At 42.0% G+C, this 16,970-nt stretch overlaps 1 protein-coding gene across 1 annotated transcript; it reads right to left on the bottom strand.

Annotated features, from left to right (window-relative positions):
* Positions 1 to 406: 406 nt before the first annotated feature.
* Positions 407 to 4,510, bottom strand: LOC130737260 (uncharacterized). The gene is made up of 2 exons (XM_057589013.1): positions 3,869 to 4,510; positions 407 to 3,748 (listed from the first exon to the last, which is right to left on the bottom strand). The coding sequence occupies exons 1-2, from the start codon at positions 4,508 to 4,510 to the stop codon at positions 407 to 409; spliced, it is 3,984 nt and encodes a 1,327-aa protein (XP_057444996.1).
* Positions 4,511 to 16,970: the final 12,460 nt, after the last annotated feature.

The following is a 16,970-nucleotide window of genomic DNA, read 5'->3' as shown; positions in this document are numbered from 1 at the left end:
TTTACTCAAATCCTTATTTAAAATTTTTTCTAAAATTTTTGAGGGAGCTACAGCTCCCTCTTGTCATCAAGAAGGTCTGCCACTGTTTGGAACGACCGTAACATATTCAAATCTAAATAGTTTGATATCAATATTAATATTATTTTCTTCCTCATAATTTATGTAGCAATTACATAATTTCCTACTTTAGAGTATTTTAAAATTTCAAAAATTGACGATGATTTTTTTTTACAAGAGGAAAATATTTTTTTATTAGGATTTAATTAAAGCATGGTTTTTTTTATAACGTACATATATATTTAATTTGTCTTTTTATCCTAAACTCGTGTTTTCATATACATTCCTGCATTAAATTGGTTTAATACTAATTATTTATTTTTTTTTTTGAAATTGACCTGGAATTAAATTAAATCAAATCAGGCGATGAAGCCAAAGCATCGTTGATCACCAAGTGATCTACATCATGAGGTACCTCTTCCACCCAAACGGAGTTGGGGAAATTAGATGCATTCCTAGCCAGAAAATCGGCAACTAAATTACCTGAACGTCTCACAAAGGTAAACCGAAAATAACTAAAAGCAGAAGTAAAAAGATGACATTCGCGAACAATAGTATCTAAATAAGACAAACCAATAGAGCCCTTCTTCCACCATTCAAATAGCTGTAAGCAGTCAGTTTCAAAGCAAACTGATCGGAAACCAAACTCCGTCGCCAACTTCAGTGCCCATCGGAAACCGCAAGCCTCGCCAAGCAAAGGGGAGATCACACTAACCGGATATAAAGCTGCAGCTCCTAGAATCGCACCATGAGAATCCCGAGCCACCATTCCTAGACCACCAATCTCGTTCTTAACTGAAGCATCAAAATTTATTTTGACAATTCCTTCCTCTGGCCTCTTCCAATTTGCAGGGCGTGAAGCTGTCAGTGATTGAGGAATATGAATACCATCATCCCAAGGCTTCAACATGGATGACCTCCGCAGCACATCTCCCACATCCAGTTTCCTCCCATTGAACACCATGGAGTTCCGAGCCTCCCAAATCACATACATAAGCTGTTGTACTGCTGCTATAAAATCTACATCATCCTCCTCTAAAACCGCCACCATCAAAGCATGAACCGAGCTGAAACTTTCAGTTCTAATCGCCAAATCTGACGCAAACCACACCCTCTCTACCGCAGGGCATTTCAAGAACAAGTGACCACATGTCTCGACTTCGGTCTCGTAAAAAGGACAGCATGGATCAAGCTGCATCCCCCTCTTCACAAGTTCTCCTCTCATTGGAAGAAAATTTTGTACAGCCCTCCAAGCTACTTCCTTGCACCGTGGCAAGGCTGGGCTAGCCCAGAACCTGCGCCAAAGCTTCGCCTGGAGTAGAGGACCCGAGGATGTTGAAGCCTCCTCTCTAGCCACCAAGGACCTGATGAAATTGTATCCTGACTTACACACATAAATGCCATTAGTGGAATCAAACCAATATATAGAATCCACATTACCTTGGTTTGCAAGTGGAATTGCCAAAATTTTCTGGGCAGTGAGAGGACTAAAAGCCTCTTGGATCAACTCAACCTTCCAGCGCCCATTATCTATCAAATCCGCCACTTTCTCCAGCCTAAGGTCTTCCACAGTTTCCTGTCTATAAACCAAAGGGGAACCATCTGGGAGCCATTTATCTAGCAACAAATTTATTTTTGTACCATCCCCCACTCTCCACCTCAAGCCACCCTCTATTTTCCCCCCCGCTTTCAGGATACTAGACCACGCATAGCTTGGCCTATATCCCTTTCTAGCCTCCAAGATAGTCACAGAAGGAAAATAAACCGCTTTAAAAACTCTACCCAACAAAGAATCCGGGTACATGTAAATTCTCCACCAATTTTTAGCCACAAGAGCTTCATTAAAAGCTTTGAAGTCCCTAAAACCAAGCCCTCCTTCACACTTGCTCTTGCACAAGTTACCCCATTTTGTCCAATGAAGTCCCCTCCGAGACACATCTCCGCCCCAAAAGAAACGGGCAATCATCCGGTCAATATCTGCACAAATACCATCAGGTAAAATAAAACATGACATAACATAAGACGGAATAGCTTGAGCAACAGATTTAATAAGTACTTCCCTCCCAGCACGGGAAAGTGATTTTTCTTTCCAACCTTTCAATTTTTTCCAAACTCTTTCTTTAACAAAGTTAAAAATTTGAGTTTTGGATTTGCCAATAATAGTAGGTAATCCTAGATATTTATCAAAACTTTCAATTGCCTTTACTCCCAACAGCTGTGTAAGCTCATTAAGACAATTTTCATGCACATTTCGGCTACCCGAAAGCATTGATTTATCCAGGTTAATCACTTGTCCCGATGCTTGTTCATATGTTCGCAAAATATTTTTTACACATTCTGCTTCATGAACACTTGCACGGGAAAAAATTATACTATCATCTGCAAACAAAAGGTGAGAAATAGCAGGTGCAGAACGTGCAATTTTTAGACCATGAAGGCCACCAGACAACATTTGTCGCTCAATTAGTGCAGAAAAAACCTCACCACATAGGATGAACAGATAAGGGGATAACGGGTCACCCTGTCGCAACCCTCTTCCGGGTGCAAACTGTGGCTGCGGATTGCCATTTAACATAATAGAAAAATTAACTGTAGAAACACAGCTCATAATCAAATTCACCCAACAAAGTGGGAAGCCCATTTTTTCCATCACCGACCTCAAAAAAGGCCACTCAATTCTGTCATACGCTTTCGACATGTCTAATTTCAAAGCCATTATGCCATTCCGGCCATTTATTTTCTTCTTCATATAATGAAAACATTCGAAAGCAATTAAAGCGTTGTCTGTAATCAATCTACCAGGTACAAACGCACTTTGCGAATGACATATGATATCAGGCAAAATCAATTTTAACCGATTTGCAATTGTTTTTGTAATAATTTTAAAAATCACACAACATAAACTAATTGGTCTAAATTGGTTTGCATGCACAGACTTTTTCACCTTAGGAATTAAAACAAGCAAAGTCTGGTTAATTGTACCTGGTGATCTCGCACCACTGAGAATCTCCAAGCAAAACTGAGCCACATCATCTCCTATTACTGACCAGAATCTCTGATAGAAAAGAGCTGGCAGTCCGTCTAGACCTGGAGCCTTCGTCGGATGCATCTGAAATAAAGCCTCCTCAACATCTTCCTTTGTGAACGGATCTGCTAGAATCTCCAGATGAGCTGGTGATAACCGCCCAGCCACAAGTGCAGTCGTTTCTTCCACCCCTACTGGAGAAGAAGTGGAGAACAAAGTCCCAAAATACTCTGTCAACACTCTAGAAATGTCCCTGTCATCCTCATATTTCCTCCCATTATCATCTTTGAGAAGCTCAATCAGGTTCCTGCGCCGCCGCTGTGAAGCTTTCTGATGAAAGAAACCAGTGTTTCGGTCTCCCAGTTTTAGCCAAGATGCTCTGGATCTCTGTGCCCACAGGACCTCCTCTTGCTCAAGCAAACTATCTAAAAACCTTTCGGCCTCCTTGGTGCTCTCCACCACCTCATCAGTCTGATCACTCCTCTGAAGTCTCTCTAGAAGGCCTCTCTGATCTGAAATTTTTCGCGGCAAATCTCCAAATTTTTCCTTTCCCCACCCTTGTAGGACCGACCCCACCTGAGAAATTTTTTCGGGTAGATCTCCCCTCATTCTTTCCCATGTTTCGGTCACCACCTCAGCACATTCATCCCCTTCCTGCAACCACAACTGTTCAAAACGAAACAAATTCGACCTAGCCAACTATTTCCTCATTTTCCGAGAGCCACTGAACACCAGAATCGGATTGTGGTCCGATCTGTAGCGAGGTAAGTGATAGACTGAAATTACTGGCCATAGATCTCCCCACGCCTCATTAATAAGAGCATAATCTAATCTCTCTTCAATTGTGTCAGGCTTCTTCCTCTTATTTGACCAAGTGAACCGGTAACCTAAAAAATCAACCTCATGCAACTCACAATCAGCACATGCCTGAGACACCTCCTGTAATCTATCAATATCAGGGGGGTCCCCTCCCAGTTTATCTGCCGGGGAGAGGATGTCATTAAAGTCACCAAAACACATAAAAGGAATAGAGCTGTCTGGCGTGAACCGACGAACCAAATCCCAAGTTGCTTTCTTCCTCTCATCCGGGAAACCATAAACTCCCAAGCACCTCATCTCTGTTCTATCCTCAGAATGAAAAATCTTAAACAAAATATGATGTAAAGAAGCTGATATTACCTCAACTTCAACTTCACTTCCCCAAAAAAGACATAACCCTCCAGCTCTGGATCTCCCTTGTCCTGCGCACTGAACTGGGAAAACATTGTGCAAACCACCAATCCCTCTATGTCTCAAAACCTCCGACTCATATAGCCTAGTTTCCATAACAAGTACCACATCAGGAACTTTAGAGTGGATGAGCCTTTTCAGAGCCCGTACTGCCCGCAGGTTCCCAAGCCCACGGCAGTTCCACGATAGAATCTTCATTGAGGTGGGCGGGACTGCACCGCAGTCTCCACCATCCCCAATCCAGTATCGGTATTAGTTTTCTTCAACGGTGGTGATCCTCCTGTGGGCAAGTGGCCACCCAAAGAAGATGCTACATGGGCTCTCTTTTTAAAATTATTCTCAAGTTTCTTTGGTTCACGAATAGAAATCCCCTGCCCTCTTTTTGCCAAAGGCTTCCCCACATGATGTGGAATTTTTTTACTATCAAAAAAGAAATCTTGTGTACCTTTTCCTTTGTCTTTTTCTCCCATAAACCCCACGGTCTCCTCTCCTTTTTTTCCTTCACCCACGGTCTGTACTGGAATTGATGAGCCCAAAGCTTTTTCCTTGGATGTTCCATTATGCATGCCCGTGGCCACCTCTTTTTCAACATCAAGCTCGTTCTCAGCCTTGGTGTTCACAGCAGAATCATCTCCTACTTCCTCATATCCCTCTTGGTCTCCCTCTTCCTCATTGGGTAGTGCCTCCTCCCGTTGCCAGTTCTGGCCTCTTCTGCCGGTGGCCTCATTATCAGTTTCTGCTCTCAGCCATCCCCCATAAATCTCCCTCGCCGTCGCCTCCATCTCACAGTGTCGTTTGATGTGGTCAAGCCGGCCGCAACGGTAGCAAAAATTCACAAGCTTCTCATATTTGAAGAACACTTTGATGGAGTTTCCCCCAGCATCAGCAATCTTTTGCCCTCGTCTCAGCGGAGTTTCGACATTAACCCACGCCCTGAAACGGAGACCCGGTCCATAATACTTGTCCCAACCCAGGTAGCCATCAAAAGCTCTGCCCAGAGACTTTGCAAGATTCTCTGATCTGTATGTATAAGGTAAGCCGTGCACTTGAATCCAGAACGGAACACGATTCAGAGGGATGGTGCTCGGATCCACACTCGTGTTGAAGACATTCAAGGCAATCAGGAACCGATCAAAGAACCAAGGGCCCGATCGGAGAACCAGGTCCCTAGCATTGGTGGTGGTGAATCTGAACGCGAAGAGATTTCCTCCTACAGAACGAACTTCCTCACAACTCCGAGACTCCCATAGTTTCTCCATGCACTTGATGAGCCCGATCCTGCTCACCACGTGAGGAGCCAGCACTTTCCCGATCAGCCAAACATCTGCCACAAGAGTAGGGTCGATATCGACCACCCCAATGTTCAGGACTTCGTCCTCTTCACCCAGCAAGTCGATATCAGGAATGCCAGGAGGGAGGGCCATCGCGAGCACAGGTGAAGGAACTCTGATCTCACAGCAAGAAGAAAAAATAGAGCCCTAAGCGACAGTACCAGAGGTATGCCCTAGGGAACTTGTTTCCAGAACAGGTAACAGTACGTAGAAAAACGTAAGCCGGAAGGAAAACGGCTAGGCGGCGCAGCCAAGGACCAACAAAGGCGGCGTTGACTGTGTTGACTCCCAAAACCCTAGGAGACCCATGCCACCAAATTGAATTCGTCCCTTCTTATTATTATAGCTTATCAAGTTTAATACTAATTATATTCATCTTTACTTCTAATGAAACTTTAGCACAACAATTCTCTCCTTTGTTCCCTCTTGATTATCCCATTTCTCTTGGTTTGGTGATGCTTCTCTTCACATAAATAAAACATGAAAAGATCTAAAAATTTTGGTTTTTTATATAAAAACACATATAATTGAAAAAAAATGGCTTAAAGGGTACAAAGGCCCCTGAAATTACAAAGGGAATCAAATCCAGGACCTAGAAAAATTTTGCATCAAATTGGGCCCCTGGAAATTTTTTTTAATTCAATTAAGGCCAAAGTGTGCCATACCTCAATTTTCTCCCAGTCACCTTTTCCACGTGGCTTTTTTAATTTTTTTTAATTAGAAAAATTAATTAAAAATAAAATTTTAATTCCAAGTCATTTATGTCAGCAGAAAAAAAAAAACTTAATAAACCTAATCTAAACAAAAACCTAAATCTGAGTATTGCCGCTTGTTCTGTTAATTGTAAATTAATATTAATCCCTAATTAATAAAAAATCATGAACAAACCCATAAATAATCATTTTCTTCAACCCCTTCCTCTTCCTCTTCACGGACCCAAAACCCAGAAATTTAAAAAACACTAGACAGTGATAAAATTCACAATTTCTACTCACTCAAATTCTACATCTCTACTTCAAAAGAAAAACACTCCTTCATGAACGAAAAGAATCAGAGAGAACTAAGGTGAAGACAAGGCAAGCTAAAATCAGCGTCTCCGTCTTCCGTCACTCTCCTCAAGCTCCTCTCTTCATCTTCTCAACCTCTCTCTCTCTCTCTCCCTCTCTCTCTCTCTCTCTCTCTCTCTCTCTCTCTCTCTCTCTCTCTCTCAGATTACAACATCATCTTCTCCGCTGAGGGATGAAAGGGAAAAACGGATCGAGACAGTGAGGCATGGAAGGGGTCAGATCTGGGTTGGGCGGCACGGCGACGAGTCCTTTACCCTCTCTCGCAGAACGAACCCAGAAGCCAAACGAGAACCCTTATTTTTGCAGCACCGTGCCTGAAGCCACTTGATCTAGCCACCAATCACCTCGCCAGATTTGGGGCTCAAGATTACTTACGATTCAATTTGGGGCTCAAGATTACTTAGGGTTGACAACGCACTTCCGTAGCTTTCAGTGTTTGATGTACGAATGGATTGCAAACCCAATTTACTGCCTTCAAAGTCTGTAGTGTTTCATGCTCACAGTCCTTGTGTTTTCTGGTTTGGTTACCTCGTGACTGTTTGGAGATGAGGGTTAAGAGGATGAAGATGAAACATTAGGATTTAAAGGTTATTAGAAAAATTTAACTAATATGAGTTGGAATTAAAAAATAAAGTTTTGTAATTTTTGAATTTAAAAAAATTAAAAATGCCACGTGGAATTGGTGACTAGGACAAAAATGAGAGGTGGCAACATTTGGCCTTAATTGAATTAAAATTTTTTTTTCCAGGGACTCAATTTGATGCAAAATTTTTTTAGGTCCTGGATTTGATTCCCTTTGTAATTTCAGGGGCCTTTGTACCCTTTAAGCCAAAAAAAATTATAATGCTTGGAATTTGTGGCTCCTGTCACCCCTATTTAAATACACCCTAGTGGGGTGGTATACAGACCGATATCTGGTACTGGTATCATGTAATCTTCATTCTTCAATAATCCGTGCCCTGGATTATCAGTATTAATGCAAAACTTGCTCTCATTCATATCATAGACATTATTTAGGTTCGTGTATTCACATCATGCATGATAAGGGACCCCCTTAGAATGTAGACTAATCATGAAAAACATTGTCTATATTAATTCATATAAGATATAGGTCATTCAATCTGACATTTACATTGTCTGATTGAGTACAAAATCCGAATAATGCGCGCGGCACATAAAATCTTATATGGCCATCCATATCAATAAGAGGCTGCCCCATAGGCCAACCAACAATATTGTTGTGGCTTCCGTTTTCAATCAATCGGTGCCCTTTTAACGCATCAACATCTTCTCAGCAGATCAAAATCAAAGAATTTATGATGTGCTTGGCTAAATGTTAAATGTTATGGGAGATTAATGAATATACACCGTTAGTGTAAAGAAGTTTTACACTAACGTCCAATCACATTATGTCACATAGGACTAAGTGATTATAAATCTTTTTAATTTTAATTAGTAAATTAATAAATTACTCATGTGGCGGAAATCAATTAGGTGCATGTGTAAAACAAGTTTACACTGTCAGTGCACCCAGGGCCGGCCCTGGAACTGTGCAAGCAGGCTCACAGCCCAGGGCCTCTAAAAAGAAGGGGCCCTAAAAAAAATTCTCATTAAATTTTCCCCTAAAATAAAATGTAGTTATAGCAATTAATGTTCAAGATGTTATTAATGACTTGAGCTGGTTTAGTGGTTAGTAAATGTGTGTGTTACTTTTATGTACCGGGTTCGAATCTCACCTTTTGACTTTTGACATGTTATTTGTTAATTAATTGCTAAACAAACCAACATAATGGTTCTTATGAAATCGAACGTTAAAATTATTAGGGGTCCATTTTTATTATTTGCCCAGGACCTCTAAAATGTCGGGAGCGGCCCGAGTGCACCTCCTCTTTTCTCTTCATGTTCATGATTATCCAATATAATTGCTTCCCGTTATGCTAGATGCAAATCCAACTTGGTTTACTTTGGTTCATTGTTAACCATCTGTCTAGAGAAAAAAAATACATATATTAATAAATACAATTTACTTTATTATGTTTAAAGATTATTTTTTATTTCATCCTTTAAAATGTTCAGATTATTAAATTGTCAATATTATATTAGTTATTAATTGACATCATGTGTGTATGGTATTGGCATATTTAATTATGTTGATTATATTTGTAACAACTTTTAATAAATAATAAATTTTATTAATTCAAGTGTACACATTAGAATGTTTGATAGCTGCTACAGGTACACCGTTAAGCGTCTTTCATGGAGACCGGCCTCAAGTGTTTGATAGCTGCTATTTCAGAAGCTCAGTTTCAGGATGGATTAAACCAGATACTGGCTGGTTAAAGGTTAATGTCGACGGAGCAGTTAGTTCTTCCCTTGGAGCTAGTTGCGGGGGGAGTGGTCCGGGATCAAGAGGGTAATTGGGTGAAGGGCTTTGCTCGGAACCTAGGCCAGTTAGCATCTGCTGACGTCTTTCTCACTGAACTTATTGCAGTGTCAACAGCTTTACAGGTAGTCATGGGTTTAGATCTCCCCCGTTTGATTGTGGAGTCGGACTCCTTGGAGGTTATCACACTTTTGAGTTCTCAGAGTGTGTCTGGCCACAGGTATGAGCAATTGGCTAAAGATATTATGCGTACTCAAGAAGCTCATGGAGCCTTGACCTTCCAGCACACTCAGAGGGAAGCCAACGGCCTGGCGGACTACCTGGCGAAAGTTGGGCTCGACCTGCAATATGGGGAACACTGGTTCGAGACACCGTTTGGAGAGTGTCACTCGTTTCTGTTACAAGATTCCAGCCATGATCACCATCGTCAGGATGGGCCCGTAATGCCTTAGTGCTTGTGGTCTTTGTTCCACTCATTGTAACCAAAAAAAAAATGAAAGTTCTCTTCATTAAATAGATTTAATATATATTTATTATTATTTTTCTCCATCAGAAAATTAATATATATTCATTCTTGATAAAAAGATGTATTTATTCAAAAAGATAAGTAAATATCACACATTATATCTTTTATTTCTCTCACATAGATTTCTTCTTATATTATTTAATTAGTGTAAGTGTAATTGAAGTGTTTAACATATCTTTTAGAAAGAAAGAAAAAAGACATTTCATTTGACCTTATTAATTATAAATAAATAATTAAATATTTATGACAAATAACGACATTTTACTTTACTTTATTTCTTTTCCTTCTGATAAGCTTAGTTGTCTTGTTGTGAATAGGTTTAAAGCTTAGCAAGTTTATTTTTAGTTAGCCAAAATTTAATAATAGGATGCACAAGGGTTTAGTTGTCTTGTTGTGAATAAATATAGTGTGAGCCAAAAGTATTTAACCCCGATAGTAAGAAATTAATCTCTTCGAATTACAAAAAGAAAGAAAAAAAAATATTTTCTTAATGATGTTCAAGTTATCAAATGTCTTTATCAACAAATTATTTTCCATACATAAGTAATGTTTGAACTCTTATAACATGCATCATATTTAAGAGTTCAACAAAAAAACATCATATTTAAGAAACTCAATTATTTTATCAATTATGTTGGGATATTTTGGTCTTGTGAATAGATGTAGCATGTCCTTGTGTTTCATGAGAAAAAAAAAATATAAAAAATGAGTTTGATTTTATGAGTTAACTAACTTACTCCCAAATGAGTCTGTTTTGATTATAGTTTTTAAAAAATAAAGAACTTGTTTCTCATATAATATGTTTAAAAAACAGTTTTTCAAAACAATTCCCATTTTATGTTTTAAAAACTAAAATATCAGACAAGATAAAAAATATTTTTCTATTTCTGTTTTAGTTTTCAAATTAATTTTTTTTAATGTTAGAAAAAATTTGATTTAAACAGTTTTTTTTATTGAAAAATAATTTTTAAATACAGTTTTTAAGAAGTATAAAATATTTTTATATACAGGAAACTAAAAATGCAGCAAAACAAATCCTAAGTTAGCGAGTTTTTTTTTTTGAAATTAAGTTAGCAAGTTATAATAAAAGATGTGTGATTGAATGATTGTCTTTACCCAATCTCATGAGCACTGCTAGGGCTCCGCTAGACCGGAGGGGTGGAACGTCGTCTCACCATGTCCGGCAACCAGGAACACGTAATGTGGGGCAGAACGTGGGCCGGTGGAGACAGGATAATGGTTATGGTAAGCAAGGGAGACGTCATGAGTCAAGTCGGCGTGGGGAATGGAGGCATGAAGATAATCGTACCACAAAGTATGAACCTCGTCGATCTTTCTCCATTTTCGTGGATGGTCTGAAGGATTCAGTGACAAGAGCTATGATGGGCGCCATTTTTGGGAGAGCGGGAAGGCTTCGTGGATTGTATATACCGCATCGGAAGAAGGAAGGTCGTAGATTCAGGTTTGCTTTTCTGCATTATGATTCTGATATGGAGGCTAGGAGGGCCATTCGAATGTATAACGGGGTGAAGCTTGAGGGTGCATATCTGGTGGTTAAGAAGGCAATGTTTCAACGAAAGTTTTCACTGGGGAGATCTTCTGTGCCAGAACAGAATAATTCGCACTTGGCGGGATCAACAAATAATGTATAAAGCGTGTAGGTCGCCGACATGGCGCAAATGAAACACAAACCGCCAATAGCGCAAGGAAATGCGCAAATACATGAATCTCCGATTGACGCGGGACCTAGAAAGATGGTGTACAAACGCCTACAAGATTAAGGAACATTTGGCGCCGTCTGTGGGGCGCCGTCTGTGGGGACCGATAAACTTTTGATTCCCGGATCACGTGGATTGATTGCACAACTGATTTTGCTTGAGATTTTCGTTGATTTTCGTGGATTTCGCGGGACGGATTTTGATTATGGAAATGGATCTTGGATGATCTTTTTGGGCTCTGGATTGGAAAAGGAATACAATGCACCTTGACCTTCAAGAATCCATGTCGCTACAGTTCTCTCGGCAGCATCTTCTTCCACAAAGTTCGCCAACGATGGCGGCGGAAGTTCGGGAATAGAAGCATCGAAGACAAGCCACGCATTCTGAGGCGGAGCGTGGTGGAAGCTTGATCGCTGTTGTCAATCGACGGAGTGGGAGCGAATTCGAGACTGAGAAAGGAATCGATGAAACTCAGTGGCTATAGTGGACGGGAGAATGACGGATCAAGAAAGCTGATCAGGTTTCGAAAAGAGAGAAAAAAAAAACAACGATAAAAGGAGAAGTTTCAGATCGAGAACAACAAAGAGACTGATGAGGAGTAGATCGGTGGCAATGCGGAGGGGAAGGAACAAGGTGCGTTCACGAGAGAATGACAGATCGAGATTCAGCGTGTAGAAGTGTGTTAGTTCTTCAAGGCGCATCCAGCGATGGCAGATCGGAGCAACACGGTTCAGATCGACAATGAAGAACGTCAACAGAGGTGAAGCTTCAGATCGAGGAAGCATGTAGGCAAGGGAGAGCAGATCGGTGATGACGAAGAAAAGAACAGAGGCGAGGAATCTGTCCAGAGCACAATACATGAGGAGTAGAGCCAATCCCGAGACGTTTTTTGATGAGGCGTTGGAATTCTGGCGGGCACGCTTTTGCTTTGGCGGTTGAAGTTCGGCGAGCAAGTGTCGGCGGCGTTGAAGTTAGGCGGCGAGCAAGTGTTGGCGGCGGACTTCTGGCGAGCACGTTTGCTTTGGCGAGGGAAGTCCGGCGAACATGTTGGCTTTGGCGACGCAAGTCCGGCGAACATGTTGGCTTTGGCGACGCAAGTCCGGCGAACATGTTGGCTCTGGCGAACATGTTGGCTTCGGCGGTGGAAATCTGGCGAGCATCTTTTGCTTCGGCGATGGAATTCCGGGGAAGACGTTTTGAATTGGTGTCGGAAATGGCGAGAGAAGAGATGGCGAATGAAGTTAGAGATGGCGAAAGAAGTTAGAGATGGCGGGGAAGTTTGCGAAGCTGGGAATTTGTCGATTGTTGTTTACGCTCCATTCCACTGTTGTCAGATTCGTTTCTTTCTGGCGAGATGTTTAAGGACACCACCGATCAACATACGCAATGTCGCCGCCGTTGTTTCATTGAGTTTTGGGCACGCACGCGAGCATTCTGTTCCCGGTGAAAATGTCCTCTCTGCTGGTTTGGATTTCGCAGCTGCGAACTGTGATAGAGAACTTCTATGGCAACCATTGATGCGATTTTTCATATTTAGTTCACCCCATCACTAACTCTTGCTGGTTTTAAGTTTCTTTCACTAATTCTACTATTATGATTGAGGGAGTTTTCTTTCTGTATTGCCATTGAAGTTTTGATGCCTGCTAGCTGTTCGATGAAATGCCTGAATGATTTTTCTCTACATATCTCTGTTGAGGTTTTGATGAGAAGAGAAATATGATGCATCTGAGGATGGAACAACGTCTGGAACTGAGATATTACGCCTGGTTTGCACAATCTCCTCATTAAATCCCTTTTTTATTCTAATTATTTAGGCGTGCCAATTTTAAATCCCTTTGCTGAAATTGAGCTGATTGATTTTCTGGACAGTTCTGATATGTTTCTGCTTTATGTCTTTGCCTAACATGTAAAAGAGATTTATGAGATCTAGAGCTGTTTAAAGGTATGGTTTCTAAAATTCTTTGCATCTATTTTGAGATAAATGCTTGCGCCTAGAGCTAAAGTTGGGGGCGTAATTGATTCAAGCATGCTAGTTTTTATATGATGTTAACTCTCATACTTAGCAAAGTGGTTTTATTTGTTGAAGTTAAATGAATTGGAGGATGCGATGATTATTTGCTTGGGTGTTTAGTGAATGTCACATGCCCTTTCTATCATGTTGATTGGCTATCTTCCTTTTAGTAAAACTTCATTTTGAAAATTGAGGCACACCTTTCAAAAGTTTGTGAAGATATATGAAAGTTGCATATGAAAGTTATGAAAATTCTTTCCAAAATTCTTTTGCATTCTGAAGATTGATTTCAGTTTTCAAATTCTGATGAGATTATGGTTCAGCTTGGAAGACTCTTCCATAAGCGGTTTGTTATTGGGTGGGACAAGCTCCTGATGGCGCGATTTAGTTACAAAGTGAAACATGTTTCACGATGAACTAAATTAGCCCCGGAAAAGCCCACGTAACAGCCGGATTCATTGGCGATGTGTGGGGTACAAATTACCCATTCTACTGAGCACCGCTTTGGTAATCCAACTGGCCATTGGAACCCAAAGCACTTTGAGTCCCGAAATGGGACGATCACACCAAGGGTGGCGACCTACCGCTAGGGTGGTGACCTCATGCCAAAGGGTGGCGACCAAACGCTATGGGTGGCGACCTGTAAGACTCAGTTTCTAGACACACAAAAGTCGCCAAAAGGGTGGCGACCTCACGCTAAGGGTGGCGACCTACCGCAAGAGGGTCGCGACCTACCGCAAGAGGATGGCGACCTATCGCTAAAGGGTCGCGACCTACCGCAAAAATGAGGGTAGCGACCTACCGCAAAATGGTGGCGGCCTTACGCTGAGAGTGGCGAGCAAGCCAAAGTAATTTCTTATAAGGCACAAAATTCTTTGACAAAATTGGTTTTAACTTAGGTTTATTAACTTTGTTTTTAAACACATGGTCATGATGTTTTACAACATCTTTACTCATGGTCTTGATAAGAGCGCATCTTTGGTGGTTGATTTTTCTTTGATGATTAGGTGATTGCATGCTTATAACTAAATTGTATGATTTGATAAACCTGCTGGAAATGATGAGATTTGAATTATGTTTCCTGAGGCAACTGATGATTATTTGTAGTGGAGAAATGTTCTAAACAGGAAACAGGCTAAAGCAGGATGGTGATGGCGATGCGGCAAGTGAGGACACTCCTACTCCTCATGACTTGGACACAGAGTCTGGTGGACTTGTAGACTATGGCGAGTGAAGGAGCATGCGTGCTGGGCGGATCTTCTCCTAGGGACGATGCGGCAGCGACTTCAGCTTGAAGACACATTATGCTCTCATGCTTCGAGCTCGGTGTCTTGTGGACTGGTTGAGTCCCTTCACCATATTAGGGGACTCGCCCAGGAAGCAACTTGATCCATGAAGATGCTACGAGGGGCAGATGCGGGAGAGATTGGCGGGAGACCATGTCACCAGGCGAGCCAGCTTCTATTCAGCGAGTCACATCATATGTGGCGGGCCACCACGACTCCTTAATCTTGTAGGCGTTTGTACACCATCTTTCTAGGTCCCGCGTCAATCGGAGATTCATGTATTTGCGTATTTCCTTGCGCTATTGGCGGTTTGTGTTTCATTTGCGCCATGTCGGCGACCTACACGCTTTATACATTCTTTGTTGATCCCGCCAAGTAGCGTGGCTAGGTGATCTTCTAGGCGGGGAAGCTATTGCAACTAGAAGCTTGGGAATAGTTCCTGCGCGTTGGTCGAAACCGCCAGCCGAGGAACGCCGTACCAAGTGGAAAGTGGCAACGGGCGACCTGCTAGGGGGATCACAAGGGGACAGAGATTGACGGTCACATTTTGAAGACACACTTCGCTCTCCTGCTTCGAGCTTGTGGACTTGCGGACCAAGGGCGCTCGCCCTTCATCTTTTCACGCCATGTTGGCGACTTGGATTTTTGCATACACGATGGATAAGCATTAGGCAGTTATAGTTTTCTTAAAGACACACTTAGCTCTCATGCTTCGAGCTCGGTGTCTTGTGGACTTGTGGACTGGGCGAGCCCCTAGAGGGGCAACGCCCAGGGTTCACACCGCCCCGTGGCGGGTCCCCAAGCCAGTAGGGTTGGGCCTCGTTCAGCCAGGCCCACACGGCCCATTAAGGACACTAGCATATGGGGGCCCAACACTACCTCTATAAATAGGTAGCAGATACCAATTGTAATGGACTTTTGCTCATTTTATGGATGCACACATGAAATTCAGTGATTTTCTTTCTAGATTTCTCTCTTGAGTGCAATCACTTCTCTCTTTAGGGGTTACACCCTTTCTCAATGTTCTGACCCGGAACATTTTGTGATACGTGGAAAGGTGTGGAAGCGGAGGATGGAGCCTGAAATGCACAAGGAACCGGATCGCAACGAGGGCAATACAAATGTAGTGTACAATGTGGATCCGGATGAGAAAGATTGGATGGACCGATGTGCATTTGCGATTTTGCCAGACATCAAGTCTATCGAGACTGTTCGAGAGGAGTTGAGAGTGTGGGGTTTATCAAGTTGTCGGGTTAAATTGTTGGGGGCGCGAGAGGTGCTTCTTGAGTTTGATTCTAAGGATGAACGAGAGTTCTATTTAACAGAGGCAGCAACAGCTTTGTGTGAGATTTTTGAATTGGTTCAACCATCTTCGTGCTTCATGACGGCAAAATCTTTTCTTGTTTGGATCCGCGTGTGGAAAGTTCCGTTGGGGGCTTGGAATTTCCGTTTTTTCTCTGCGCTCGGCAATCTTCTGGGAAAATATGTGTGTATGGACACAATCACTGCCAGCAAACAGAGAATGGATTTTGCAAGGGTGTTGGTTGAGACATCATACCCTTTAATTGCTCAGCAATACATGGATTGCAATGTTGAAGGTACTGTGTGTCGTGTGTTACTGGAAAAGGAGGTAGCGACTTACCATGATTGGTCTGGATTAAGTCTGAACCCAGAGGCTAAGAAGCATTTGGGATCTGAATCTGGGGATGATGATGATCGTGTAGAGAGTGGCGTGTTGGGTGAACAGACGGCGGAAGCTTTCGACACGGCGGCGGCGTCGGCGAGGGGAGGAGTAGACTTGTCGAAGCAAGCGTTACAGGATTTAATTGACGACGGTTACAATCCTGGCGAATTAATGGCTTTGAAGGGTAATCAAGATGGGTCCGATTTTGTGCCTCAGGTAGAGAAATCTTTAGTGTTGTTTCAAGAGGGAGAGGAATTTCAGGAAAATATCAAAGATACGTTACCTGAAACGGATGTGAGTAAAATGCAGGGAAAGATCTCAGGAATGGGTGTGCGTTTTTTGGAGCCAGGGGTCAATTTTCAATCTTCGGTGATGACAGGGCAGGGAAAATGGGATTTTTTGAGTTGTTATGGAAGGGGAGTGCTGTTACCTTGGCCAAAAAACGTCTGGATCAACCCAGCAGGTTTGTTAGGAGCAGGCCCATCAAGTAATCCTCAATCTGGTCCACTAGTTGACAAAAGGAATAAATATGTTGGTCTCGTGGGTGAGCAGATCACTACTAAGACGGATTTGATTTGTAAGGATAAAATAACCAGTTTAGGCCGGCTTCTAAAAAATGCGTTTACGGGGCCCAAACTTTCTTTAATTCATG

Source organism: Lotus japonicus, chromosome 2, assembly GCF_012489685.1.
Source record: "Lotus japonicus ecotype B-129 chromosome 2, LjGifu_v1.2".
Taxonomy (NCBI): domain Eukaryota; kingdom Viridiplantae; phylum Streptophyta; class Magnoliopsida; order Fabales; family Fabaceae; genus Lotus; species Lotus japonicus.
Note: the sequence above shows the minus strand (reverse complement) of the source record. Positions and strands in the feature narration are given on the sequence as shown.